This window comes from Eucyclogobius newberryi, unplaced genomic scaffold, assembly GCF_026437365.1.
Source record: "Eucyclogobius newberryi isolate DKJ021-1_F unplaced genomic scaffold, fEucNew1.0.hap1 SCAF_20, whole genome shotgun sequence".
Lineage (NCBI taxonomy): Eukaryota > Metazoa > Chordata > Actinopteri > Gobiiformes > Gobiidae > Eucyclogobius > Eucyclogobius newberryi.
This window is the reverse complement of record NW_027315835.1, coordinates 15,123,314-15,136,313: the sequence shown is the minus strand read 5'-3', so window position 1 is coordinate 15,136,313 and position 13,000 is coordinate 15,123,314. Positions and strand designations below refer to the sequence as shown.

At 41.1% G+C, this 13,000-nt stretch overlaps 2 protein-coding genes across 3 annotated transcripts; one reads left to right on the top strand and one right to left on the bottom strand.

Moving 5' to 3' along the window:
* Window positions 1–219: 219 nt before the first annotated feature.
* LOC140369452 (serine/threonine-protein kinase tousled-like 2) lies at window positions 220–9,514 on the top strand. 2 transcript variants are annotated; one of them, XM_072456799.1, is made up of 21 exons: window positions 220–790; window positions 1,450–1,544; window positions 2,101–2,172; window positions 2,252–2,324; window positions 2,408–2,445; window positions 2,620–2,712; window positions 5,149–5,256; window positions 5,569–5,661; window positions 5,741–5,851; window positions 5,930–6,066; window positions 6,149–6,301; window positions 6,937–7,003; window positions 7,084–7,181; window positions 7,256–7,337; window positions 7,419–7,510; window positions 7,588–7,677; window positions 7,762–7,931; window positions 8,001–8,139; window positions 8,226–8,337; window positions 8,411–8,518; window positions 8,697–9,514. In XM_072456799.1, exons 2-21 carry the CDS (start codon window positions 1,452–1,454, stop codon window positions 8,892–8,894), a joined length of 2,127 nt encoding a protein of 708 aa, XP_072312900.1. In that variant the 5' UTR covers window positions 220–790; window positions 1,450–1,451; the 3' UTR covers window positions 8,895–9,514. The 2 variants fall into 2 exon arrangements, with proteins under 2 accessions (XP_072312900.1, XP_072312901.1); XM_072456800.1 differs by lacking the exon at window positions 2,620–2,712 and having other exon boundaries at window positions 222–790.
* A 283-nt stretch (window positions 9,515–9,797) lies between these two features.
* Window positions 9,798–12,831, bottom strand: becn1 (beclin 1, autophagy related). The gene is made up of 12 exons (XM_072456801.1): window positions 12,688–12,831; window positions 12,398–12,531; window positions 12,252–12,316; window positions 12,057–12,115; window positions 11,900–11,990; window positions 11,685–11,821; window positions 11,419–11,613; window positions 11,179–11,325; window positions 10,886–11,035; window positions 10,717–10,777; window positions 10,488–10,630; window positions 9,798–9,986 (listed from the first exon to the last, which is right to left on the bottom strand). Exons 2-12 carry the CDS (start codon window positions 12,522–12,524, stop codon window positions 9,818–9,820), a joined length of 1,344 nt encoding a protein of 447 aa, XP_072312902.1. The 5' UTR covers window positions 12,525–12,531; window positions 12,688–12,831; the 3' UTR covers window positions 9,798–9,817.
* Window positions 12,832–13,000: the final 169 nt, after the last annotated feature.

Genomic DNA, 13,000 nt, shown 5'->3' with positions numbered 1-13,000 from the left:
TATAGTACATTTGCCCTTGACAACCTGTTATTATATTATTATTACCATGGGAACTATTGGCCTATGCCTAACTATTTTTTTTCTAGGGAGACTCACTCAGTCAGTAACTTTTTGTTCTTACTAAAAAGTTTAGCATGTGAAAAATGCCCTGTCTGCAGCACAATTAAAGTGGCAGAAGTTTTGGGCTTCAGGGAGACACAAGAGAATGAGAGGAAGCGCCATCATTTGGTGGATTACAGGTAGAGTTCATGGTGTCTCCACTTGGCTGTGCCCTTGTGGTCTTATTATGTATTAAACAGCGCCAGGAGGCATCACTCAAAGCTCTCCCCGGAGTCCTGCGGCCTCGACACCGGGTGAAGATCTGTGCAAACCGGCTGGAGAATGGACTGTGCGAGGAAGATGGAACCTGTCCTGTGTGCGTGAAGCGTCTGCGGTCCAAAGGAGTGTTTGAGCAGCATGTAACAGTTGTGCCCAGGCTTCAGAGGGTCTTTACAGGGTGACAGCTGAGGACTGCCCGTGCAGCGGCTCCAGGACGGACGAGGAAACCCCGAGGACCAGGGCCTCTGTCCGGATGACACCAGCACGCACCAGGCGCACCGCTCGTCTGAGCTAGCATCGGCTAAGCTAACTCATGTCTTCCATCAATTAAAATAAGTCTTAAATGGGTCTTTTAAGTTGAGAGGGCTTTGGATACGGTGCGTAGAACTGTTGATTGCTCGTGGCTCAGATGTCGCCGGATGGACGGAGCTGAGTCTCAGAAACAGCGAAAAAAACAGCGGAGGATCTTCAGGTGAGACCACCTCTAATGCTCATAATGTTAGCTTAGGTTACTTGACAATTTAGCATGAGTTAAGATACTACGTGTGATGCCAATCCACTTTTCAGTTTTTCAGTACAGCACATTCAGTGAAACTTTTGTTGTTTATATTTGCAGAGTATCCTGACAGTGCATGTCACTTTTAATTAAATAGATTCAAGATGTCTGGGCACAGTAGCCTTTGTGTTTTCTTGCTAACCTACTGTATTTAGCCTGACTTTGGCATCGACCGCACCTTGTTGTCTTCTAGAGTAAACACTGACCCCCTGATCACAGATATGAGGGAATTGTGCAGGAATAAACTTCGTGCAGGGATTTGAGATAAGAGCTGTTGTGATTGAAATCAATGCAAGATTGCATTACATCTGTCAAAAATGATGCAGTCAAAGTACAAGTAGGGTATTACAACATTGTGATTGATTTGTGGTTGATTTTTACCTGACAACTATAGTATGTAATAGTGTATTTATCTTTTGAAATATTGCATACGATGCTCTTGTCTAGATGTGCATATTCAAAATACACTGAACGTTTTAGACTGACTAATTACTGACTAATATTCTTCAACATGTGTAGTAATGGTCATATAATTTTATCTATTTTATTTTTTTACTTTACACATGATGTTTAAGGCATGATGGAAGGAGTACATGCCGGGGCTATTGGCCTGGACCCTCGCCGTCAAGAACTGCTTGAGGCTCGATTTTCTGGAGCTGGTGTAGGCAAGGTTTGTATTCTGAAATACTCTTTAGCCTAAGAGAGGATCCAAATCAATCCTGTTTTCTTGCGGAAGTGGACGTATTCGCTGACTATGACTGTTGGTATTTTTGTTGAGCAAAATCTAAATCCAGCTCTGTCTTGGCTGTCACAAGAGCTTGCCAGCAGTTCTTTGTTTCAATGTCAACTAGTGACACTAAAATGCCACTGCAGAGTTTACAGCGCAGACTAACCCTGCTGCTGCTGCTGCTGAACTCCATATGGCTGTGAGTGGGTCTGCAGAGAGAAAATGGCAACCCCTGACAAAGCAATCAGTCATCCAGCAGCCTTATACTCTGCAATGTATTGTTATATTGGTCACTTCACATTAAGTAAAAAACACATTTAGGTTATATTCTGAAAGGTAATCTTTGGCTGGCAAGATGAAATATTACTTGAGTTTAAAAATGTCCTTGAACAAGGCAAAATCTGACGAGCCTTTTTATTCACACGCTTGATTATTCGTCCATGTTTATTATTCAGATACAAAAGATTCAAACATGTTGCTTTTCCATCTTTATTATTAGAATTCAGTTAACAGCGAGTCATCCAACCAGTCATTGTGCAGTGCAGGATCACTCAGTGACAAGGAGCTGGAGGTAAGTAAGAATGGAAAAAAACAACAGGAAAATAAAATCTATGCTGTGAAAGATTTGGCATTTGGCATTTTTCTGTCAGACACCAGAGAAGAAGAGCGGTGGGCAGAGAGGCAGAAAGAGAAAAGGCGACGTATATGACGCCACCAACCACGGTGAGTAAAGGCTTCAGATAACTGGAATTCTTCTTCTACACATTCTTTTACATTCAAGGTTATGTTCAATCTTTATCTTTTAGGGAATGGAAAGGGGCAGAAAGTCAGTGACTATTTTGATGTAAGTTAAAAGTTAAAATTTGTCTTATTCACTCTGTTTCCAAACACATTTCAACTATGTCTTTCTAATTCACCCCATTTTCTACTGATCAGTGTCCTATTTATTTTTATTTATTTTTTAAATAATATTTCTCCTTTGGCTCCACCTTGTTTCCATGCTTTGCCCTGTGGCCAGTTTGCCGGCAGCAGTGGCTCTGGCACTAGCCCTGCCCGGGGGGTCCCACCACTGGTGTGCTCCTCTTCACAACACTCTTTGTCAAATCTTCTGGTGAGCACCACCATCCATTTGTGTCACCGCTCTCTCATTGTACAAAAGGCCCCGTCATTTATTTGTTTTCCATGCACTTGTAGTTAGTGGAGTGTCCAGTAGAAGGCACTCCAGCCTTTGCGTGATAGCGATACAACTACAGTAGGTGGCGGTAAATGCACCTTTTCAGTTGGCTGCCAACTGCCATTTAAAGTAACACTAAAACAACAACAACCTGTGAGGTTCTATAAAGTTCCTAAACCCGTCCCTGTGTCTCCTCATTCTCTCCACCTATCGGAATATCCATCCGGGCCTTAAGTAGTGCTCTGGCCGGCATTAATTGTCCTTCGAGCCTGATGAAAGTTGTTTTTGCCCTACAAGTTGGATGATATTCGGAACTTTTGCCTTCTGAGTCATAGACTTTGACCCCGCTATGAGGAATACACTACCAATTTGCCCAGACGTGATTTTGACTACCCGGCGGTAAGGGAGACAATGGGTGCCCACGATTACCCTCACCGTCCTAACCGTTATGAAGAGTGTTCACAAGGATACATTACACCCATGAGGTCGGATCGAGAGGAACTACAATGTGAAAGAATCTGGTTGCAGCCGTCCCAGGAACGGGCAAGTGCACGATTGGCTGATTGCGACGCCATTCATTCAAGAATACTGCAACTGCTTGAACCATGCGAAGAGTCTGCTGCTCTCTGCACCACCACAGGTTGATGCAGTTCCCCTGCATCCAGATCCTGCTGAAGAGGAAAAGGACTGGCCACCACCTTCTGAGCTAGCTGAGATCGAGGAAGAACCGGGCCCCAGCCAAAGCTCAGTCATAGACTTTGAAACAATTAATACATTGCAGAACCTGAAGATCTCACAAATTCCCAGTATGAATCCAAGCCTGTGTTTCCTAATCCTCCACCAAACACGACTTATCCACCTCTTAGAGCGCACCCTCAGTCAGGGTACCAGTATCCTTCTCCTGAGTCATTATGGAGGGCACCACTGGCCTGGGAAACCCTCAGAATGACCGAGCGGTACCCTGAATGCTTCTCCATACCCTTTGGAACTTTGTAAAGCGGCCTTATGCAGAGTTTCTTTCAGAGTTGGCCTGGCTAACCTGAGCTTTAGTGAGTATGACTCCTGGCTGCAGTTGTTGGAAGCAATTTTCCTGCAGGTGCACAGGGCGGCTACTGGAGGTAGAACCACATACGCTGATGATTACATCAAGGTAGAGATGCTCATTCTAAGAAGGGCTCAGCAGGAGAGCTTCCCAGAAGAGTACAGTCTTAGGTCCGGCAGACCGATCAGCCGCAGCAGTTGCCTTATAGCACTCTCTTGAGTTCGACCAGGAGAGGGAAGTCATTTGAGTAGGTGGGTGTCTTCGTCGTTCTGAAGATCTTGCCTATTCCAATCTCCATCCGTTGGTCTTGAATCCTGCCACTCTCCTGCTAATCCAAGACTTCGACCATCGCCTGCCCGAAAGGGTCTTTGCAGAGATCCTGAAAGGCTGAGAATCAGTTCGACGTTTCTAAAGAACCTGCCCTGAGTGTCTGTGATCACAACCTTCTGCCCTCAAGATGGCAGATCTGCCAGTTGCCCGCCTCCGCCTCTACAAGCCTGCCTTTTGCTTGACAGAGATGGACTGCTTCGGATCATTCGAGGTCAAGATGGGAGATGGAGAAGAGGTGGGGCATAATATTCAAATGCTTTATGGTCAGAGCAGCAGTCCACCTTGATGTCCTAACCTCCCTGGATACCAACTCCTTCCTCATGGCGCTCCGATGGTTCATCGCCAGTAGAGGAACACCTGAGCTGTATTCAGAACAAGGTACCAACTTCTGTGGTGGAAAGAGTGACCTCGGAACCGCCTTGTGTTCATGACCTGTGCCTTACAGAAGCACCTGGCTCCTTAGAGGATTGCTTTCCACTTTAATCCACCAGCAGCTCCGCATTTCTGTGAAGTGTAAGAGTGGGAGATACGGTCGGTCAAGACGGCCCTCTACACTACAGTGGGAGCCCAAACCCAACCGGAAGAAGTCCTCCTCCTGTCTTAGTGCATATTAAACGCCAAACCACTGGGATATGTCCCCTCTGACGTCAGCAATCCTGATCCAGTGACTCCAAACTAGTAACCGGAGGTGGAGACATTCTCAGGTGAATGGCGTTGCAATCAGCCAATCGTGCACTCACCTGTTCCTGGGACTGCTGCAATCAGATTCTTTTACGTTGTAATTCCTCTCGATCCGACCTCATGGATGTAATGTATCCTTGCAAACACTCTTCATAACGGTTAGGACGGTAAGGGTAATCGTAGGCACCCATTGCCTCCCTTACCACAGGGTAGTCCACACAGTTCAGAGTTCTCTCCAACACTCATAATGATGTGTAATATGTGGAATAGTGCGCATTGTACATTCTACATTGTAAGTGTAACTGCATTTTGTATCACAGTTTCAACATGGCAGCCCCTCGTCGACGGGCTCAGTCTTCACTGACTCTTCTTCCTGCAGCTCTGTAAAAACTCTGCGGGCAAGTTCCTCCTCTCATAAAGCCATACAGGTGAGTCATTATCTCAGGGTAATGCATTTACCGTGATACATTTTTCTTCCAAGATTTTAGAAAGTTTGAGTCATCTTTTACTCTTGCCTTATTAGTTTTAAGTGTCCATTTTACATTTTGTGTTGGGTGGTATTTATTATGAATGCATTAAGCGTCATTGTATATAGAATGTATACTTAAATACTACTAATAATAGCTGGTTACATGGTGGTGAACAACATGCTTTTAGATTTTTGGTTGTGCTTCTACTCATAAAATATAGATAAATTATTGGAAAAAGTTGTCATTTAGTAGTGTGTTCTTGTTTTGTAGTCTGAACTGACACTGCTGAAGCTCACAGCTCTGGAGAATGACAAAAACTCTGACCTAGAGAAAAAGGAAGGAAGAATAGACGACCTGCTGAGGGTTAGTTATAGATTGTTTTATCAACTAAAACCAGTGTTCCTATTCCTTTTTAAAAAGTAAAGTTGGAATTCTTTCCTAGGCAAACTGTGATTTGAGACGTCAGATTGATGAGCAACAGAAAGTCTTGGAGCGTTACAAGGAACGTCTCAACAAGTGTGTGACCATGAGCAAGAAACTTCTGATTGAGAAGGTAAATATTCTTGATATACAGTTGTTGTATGAACATTTTGTGGTTGTTTATTTATCTATATTTCCATATTCTTGTTAGTCAAAACAGGAGAAGAAGACGTGCAGGGACAAGAGCATGCAGGACCGTCTCCGCTTGGGTCATTTCACCACTGTGCGTCATGGGGCCTCTTTCACCGAACAGTGGACGGATGGATACGCCTTTCAGAATCTCATCAAGTCGGTTTGCACGTACAAGACAAACAACTTTTCTAACAAACGTGTGTATAACATGCAAACTTGCAATTTACTCATGATACAGGCAGCAAGAGCGGATCACTTCGCAGCGGGAGGATATTGAGAGGCAGAGAAAGCTGCTTGGGAAGAGAAAACCACCCACCGTTTCTCAGTCACCATCACCCAACATTGAACAAAGCAAACGAAGGAGCCGGAGCAACGGCCAAGAGAGTGAAGCGTAAGAATTTCATATTAACTCAAGGAAATCAAACCAGTCTTATGCTAATGAGGTACTTGACAGCTCTGGGGGATAAGGGTCAGACCTCAAAAGGCCTCACTGACCCCAGCTGTAAGAGTGAAAGTGACTGACTTGTAAATAAGTTTAGGGCAGGTTTGAGTTATAGCTCCACCCTTTGGGCAGGTCCAACTATGGGCTCAGGAGAATATAAATGCTGCTGTTCAAACCATTTCCATGAAAATTACGAAAAGTATGAAAATTACTTTTAAGAAAGGCTTTGTTTTCTAAAACGTTGTCCAGCTGACTACGTTTGGAATCTTTTCTACTATAAATGTGCACTATGTAACTTTTCTTGGAAGAGGTCTGCCACCTGCTTGTTTTGCCTGGAATGTTTAACAGAATAGCATTAAACTTCACAGATCTGAGGAGAGATCTGTTTCAATCAATTTAAAACAACCTAAATTAAATAAATGCAAGAAAAATACTGTATATGGATACAATTAATGCTGTGGAACATTCCATGCATTGCAATAACATGTTTATGGGGGTAAGCAGGCGGTGTAGCCCATAATGTTATCAGACAAATATTTTTCAGAGAATGATTTAATTCTGTGTATGCTGTTTTTCCCACGCAGGTTGTCAGTTGCAGAATATCATGAGCAAGAAGAAATTTTCAAGCTTCGAATTGGTCATCTAAAAAAGGTGAAGGTTTAACCTTTTATTACACAATTGTATCCCAATGTAATGATGATGGCATTTATTGATGTATATTATTCTTGTAGGAAGAGGCAGAGGTCCAAGCAGAACTGGAGCAGTTGGAGCGAGTGAGGAACCTACACATCCGAGAGCTGAAGAGGATCCATAATGAGGACAACTCGCAGTACGTACCTTAAGTATTATAGCAAATCTTATGGTCAAAAGTGATATATTTACAATGCCATGTCTGTGTTGTAGATTCAAAGACCATCCAACATTGAATGACAGATATTTACTGCTGCACTTACTTGGAAGAGGTGGTTTTAGTGAAGTTTATAAGGTAAGCGGATATTTAATTTATTTCTTTACGCCAATATATGTTGCTTACATTACAAAGCTCAGCCTTTGGTTTTCATTTCAGGCATTTGATTTAACGGAACAAAGATATGTAGCTATTAAAATTCACGAGCTCAACAAGAACTGGAGAGAGGAGAAGAAGGAAAACTATCACAGGTCAGTCTGAAACTTGTTGTAGTCTTGAAATCGTTGAACCATGACCTAAAACAAGTTGCATGGCATTTCAATTTTAGACATGCCTACAGGGAATATAGAATTCACAAAGATCTTGACCATCCAAGAATAGTCAAGCTCTACGACTACTTTTCACTTGACACAGACTCGTAAGTGTATCGCAAGTAATTGACATTTTTAAGACTCTAATGCAGTTAAAATGTATGTATTTACGCTTTAATTCTTGGCTTTAGATTTTGCACAGTGTTGGAGTACTGCGAAGGCAACGATCTGGATTTTTACTTGAAGCAGAATAAACTGATGACGGAGAAAGAGGGCCGTTCTATCGTGATGCAGATTGTAAATGCCCTCAAGTACCTAAACCAGATCCGGCCACCTATCATACATTATGACCTCAAACCTGGTACTGGTCTGAAGTGACGAGTGTTGCATATAGAAGAGTTGCATACTCATTGTTTTGTCTTTATGCTAGGAAACATCCTCTTGGTAAACGGCACAGCTTGCGGAGAGATTAAAATCACCGACTTTGGCCTGTCCAAGATCATGGATGATGATAGCTATAGCTCTGCAGATGGCATGGACCTGACGTCACAGGGAGCAGGAACCTACTGGTGCGAAACTATGATGCGAAATAAAGTGACGACTTATACTAGGTATTATAGAAGTTGGGACACTATTGACCATTGTCTGCTTCCAGGTATTTGCCTCCTGAGTGTTTTGTGATGGGGAAGGAGCCCCCCAAAATTTCCAACAAAGTAGATGTTTGGTCAGTAGGAGTCATCTTTTACCAGACTTTATATGGACGCAAGGTAATTACATATCACTTTTATGATTTGAGGTTAAAGCAGTGAGCTGTCATTTAGTCTTATCTTATTTTTTCAGCCATTTGGTCATAACCTGTCACAAGAAGATATTCTTCAAAAAAACACTATTCTAAAAGCTACTGAGGTTCACTTTCCCCCAAAACCTGCTGTCACCACAGAAGCAAAGGTGAGATGATGTTGGGAAAAACTGACAGTTATGATAGTTTTTTGAAAAAGCAAAAACAAATACATTTAAAAATCTATTTGTATTTGTTGCATTTGAATATTATCAATGTTACAGTCTTCTCCATTTATTGGAGTCCTGTTGCTGCCTCTTATTAACCGTTTCTTTCCTTTTATTCAAGGCTTTTATTCGTCGCTGCCTGGCCTATCACAAAGAGGACAGAGTAGATGTTCTACAGTTAGCGAGTGACCCCTTTCTGATGCCTCATATCAGAAGGACATTGGGCAACAGTACACCCCCAGCAGCCCCGCTCCCCTCCACCTCCAGCTGTTACAACAACAGTGCCTCTGACAGAAAAAGTATTGTGCAGAACACCTAAAATCTCCTTAAATCTTGAAAGAGGGTTGAAGACTTTTGGAACTTGTGGATGATCTGGATCACACTTAAAAAGAAAAGGCTTGCTTTATCGGTTAATTTAACGGACAGTCTTTGGCTGTGGGCTCAATATAACCCAGTTATACCCACATGCATGCACTGATAATGTGGTCCATGTAAGGACCACACAATAAATAGTAAAAGCACCCTAAATATTGCACAGCTGAAATATTTTCTGCTTCCATGAAGGTTCAAGCATTACTGACATTTTGTCCATCGCACTTCATACATGTATTCTGTGTTGGTTGACCTTGGGGCTGTAAAGCTGGGGTCCTACAGTGATAATGACTGATGACCAAAGTTCAAGGCTCTGCCTGCCTTGTTTACACGGCACCAGATGATCATAAATGAACTGGGGAAGAGGAGTACTGACTGAAAGATTTACAGGTTTTGAACTATTTTTAATATGTTCCTGAATAACTGGAAGTTATTCCAATTTCAATCAAGCCCATATTTTTTCATGAGATTTTCCCCTTGGAATGTTTTGGGGCTAGAGAATGAGTGTTCTAATGAGAGCTAAGATTATAATAATGAAATCATTAAAATAAATATTGTGTCATTTTGAATTCAGTGTCACTCTTTTTGAAATCTTTTATTAAATATGGCTGATGTTGGCTTATTTACATTGCATAATTCTAGAAAAAGAAATTGTTAATTCCCAATTGCCTTTAAATACTGGTAAATATGATTAACTGACGTGACGCACTGATTTGCAAATGAGTCAGAAGTTCTTATTAACAAAATGATCAGATATTTTCATGAATGATCCTTTAGACTTGAATCATGCACAATAATTTACCACGGAATCCACTCCATTTAAAGGCAAATAATAAAATGTTTATAGAGACATGAAAGTTGAACCATAATTTATCTGTTGTAAAACTGTGAGGTGACCCATGCCAGGCCCCATTTCAGATTCGTCAGCATAAATTTGAGCGCCTTTGTCCACTGTTCCTCTGAGTTAAACTGAGTCTTGATCGAGTAAGAGCCTCCACTGCCCCCTGTGTCCTCAATCTTTCCTTTGTCCACATCCATCCTGTAACAAGAAAAAAATATTAAGTTTTTTGTTATGATCCGTTTTAACCAGAATACTTTTAACACAATACGTAGTGAGATGAAGCTTGTGGAGAGCATTTACCCTGGGGTTAATAACAAAGCAAACCATTCACACACGGCTTAATGTATGTTTTCCTCATGTGGATCTTGATTACATTCATTAAATTTAATAGCTTTTGAGAATTAAAATACAATACAGCGAGAGGTCATTAAGCCCCAGGAGTGTTGTAAACTGAAGGTTTATAATTATTATTGTCTCAATTGAATTTCTTTTACAAAATAATAGGTCATTATGAAAGCAACAACTAGACATATGCAGTTTGTCAAAACACGTCTTATTACAAGACAAAGCAGAGTGAAAATGAATGCCACACTATAAACTACTGATGCCCATGTGATATGCTTATGTACTTTAATATTTACATATTTTAGTTGGTACAAACACTAATATTTGTGAACACTAATATTTGTGAACACTAACCTGTATGGGAGGCAGAAACCAGTGTCTCCTTTCTCAACCTCCTCTTTAAACTGCTGTACACAGTCCAAAAAAGCCACCATGGCATGGTCAAATTTATTGTCCCAGAAAAACCTTAGGCCACCCGAACAGTACAAGGGAAGTTCCTGTAACAGAAGCACGTAATAATTCTAGAAATACAGCTTTGGACTATGGTTAATTTGTGACTATTAAAAGTTGAATTTAGTATTACCTTCGACTTATCTGTTAGTGATTCTAGGTATGAATGGTTTCCATAAGGCACAAGGCGATATCTAGTATGAAGTATTTTTGTTTAGTAAGTATATAAACAACAAAAAATGCTATATCTAAATAATATTAATGTTTTACTATCGGTGTTTAAAGAGCACAGAAATGTGTACCTTTGAAAGCGTAAACCCATTTTGTTGGCCAAAGCATGTAGCAGCAACACTGTCTGCCCCCAGGCTGCGTTGATCTCATTCCACTCCACAGGGACACTGGGAAGTCTACCCAGGCGAAAATTATTGATTGTACCAAACTGACCACTGTGCCTAGATAACAAAATAAAACATTTACATCTTTTGACAATCACTCATTTACTGTATAAATCCCACTAATTAATTTTCTATGGTAGTAAATCAATAAAAACCTATTCATCCCTGTAAAATATATTGCATCATTTGTAGGTGATTACCATATGTGAAATGTGGCATTGAAGACATTTGTCTTTTTCAGACGATCCAGTTGTATCTGGCAATATCGCATCTGATTGTCGACACTTTTTAATTCATCATCGAGCTCCAGCTGTTGTCGTTTAAACTCGCTGTACTCTTTTTGATACCTTTGATAAAGACAGATCAAAAGAGTAGCTGTAAGACTGAAATGCGTGCATGTAATCACACCAAATGTACATTATCCTCGCGCGTGCACTCACTGCAGCTCCTCTGTGTCCAGCTGCTGAGACTGGACCTTGCTTTGAGCCAGATCTTGTGCCACAGCGGCTCTCTGCTCCTCCACTGTCTCCAGTTTTTGTATCAGATCATCCTCTTCCTCCTTCAGTTGCTGTAACTCTGCTAACAATGTTTCCTCCTGATCCACCTCCAGCTGTGACAACAGCTCAAGACACTGCCTGCAATAACAGTCACATTCATTGTCTTTTATCATTTACAATGTTATTATTGGTACTGGGAATCTACTTACTTATAGTTTTGGCATTCATTCTCTGTGATATTAAGCTGTGTGTCAAGGTGGTCCAACAAGGTGTCGGTACATTCTTCACACAATGGATGATCTACATCTGTCTGACCGGACATGATGTCAAACAAATCACCCGTCACCTGTACAGCACAAGATCAGTATTATTTTACAATCTAACACAATAAGAAATGCAATATTCAAAAATTAGACTAATGTACTTTAAGTCGACGACTTAAATTTTCCATGGTTCCCCCATCAGAAGCATCTCCAATCAGAGTGAAGCTGTTGGCGCTCTCTGTGGACATCATGCTATAAAATAATAAACAAAGTAAATTAAATTCAAAATTAAAACACCAAAGAGTTACAGATGCTCACCGTGCAGGGGGGATGTATTTTCTAAAGACACCATCTTGTTTGTTCTCTACAAATGTCTCCTGGGGACAAAGAGTACACTTCATATTTAACTCCAACGTCGTTAAACTTTGTACGTGTATATAACAACGCAAATAATATACAAGGGGAAAGGCATCGAGCTATTAACACATTTGAGCATTTTTTTATTCAGCAAACCTCTGGCACTGTCTTCCCTTCACTGCGATCTGGCTGTTTGCTCGGGGTAACAGTAACTAAGGGAGCTGTAAAAGACAGTTGCAAGCAGGTATTGTTACACAACATATAACTGTGCACACAATACATGTTCATCTTTTAATACATACCAATTAATTCTTGAAAAGTGACCCGATCCAAGACATTGAAGGACGTGTCCAGTTTGAGCGGCTGGCAGCAGCGCTGACAAACGAAGCTAACCTGCAATGTTGTGCTCGAAGACTTTGAGCCCTCCATTCCACACCTTCAATATAATATGTCAGAGAAATAATGACTTGAGATTGCAATTAACGCAAATGCAATTCTGTGCTCTGCGTGAATGCTAAGTTGAATGCTAATCAGCTAATAGTTAACACTGGCTATATTCCTATGTACAGAATACCTCCGTGTTGATACTCACCGATTCGTTTAAGATCTAAAAGAGCAATCAGTGTTGCACGCAATTTTTGTAGAAAATATAAACAAAAAACATGTATATTGATGTTTTAGCGTGACTCGATTGGCTCTCGAGTTTCCGTTTTACTTCCGTGTTGTTGTTTACGTTCACTCTGACGTAAGACAAGTCACATGGTTTGTCAACGACCTTACACGGCTTCAACTTTAACATCCTTTTATCTGTTTGAAGTTTTCCTATTACATCAAGTGGTGTATTAAAAACAGGATTTTAATGAGGTAAGTATGTCCAGAATAAAACATTTGTTTTACATGTTTTC

What these genes read in the sequence shown, in the direction of transcription:
- becn1 (XM_072456801.1), bottom strand. Translation starts at nt 12,524, where the DNA reads ATGGAGGGCTCAAAGTCTTCGAGCACAACATTGCAGGTTAGCTTCGTT. An exon ending in AAATACATCCCCCCTGCACG is followed by an intron (nt 11,991 to 12,056) that starts GTGAGCATCTGT and finishes ATTATTTTATAG; the next exon opens with CATGATGTCCACAGAGAGCG. An exon ending in ATGGGTTTACGCTTTCAAAG is followed by an intron (nt 10,778 to 10,885) that starts GTACACATTTCT and finishes ACTTCATACTAG; the next exon opens with ATATCGCCTTGTGCCTTATG.
- LOC140369452 (XM_072456799.1), top strand. Translation starts at nt 1,452, where the DNA reads ATGATGGAAGGAGTACATGCCGGGGCTATTGGCCTGGACCCTCGCCGT. An exon ending in CATAATGAGGACAACTCGCA is followed by an intron (nt 7,182 to 7,255) that starts GTACGTACCTTA and finishes TCTGTGTTGTAG; the next exon opens with ATTCAAAGACCATCCAACAT. An exon ending in ACATTATGACCTCAAACCTG is followed by an intron (nt 7,932 to 8,000) that starts GTACTGGTCTGA and finishes TCTTTATGCTAG; the next exon opens with GAAACATCCTCTTGGTAAAC.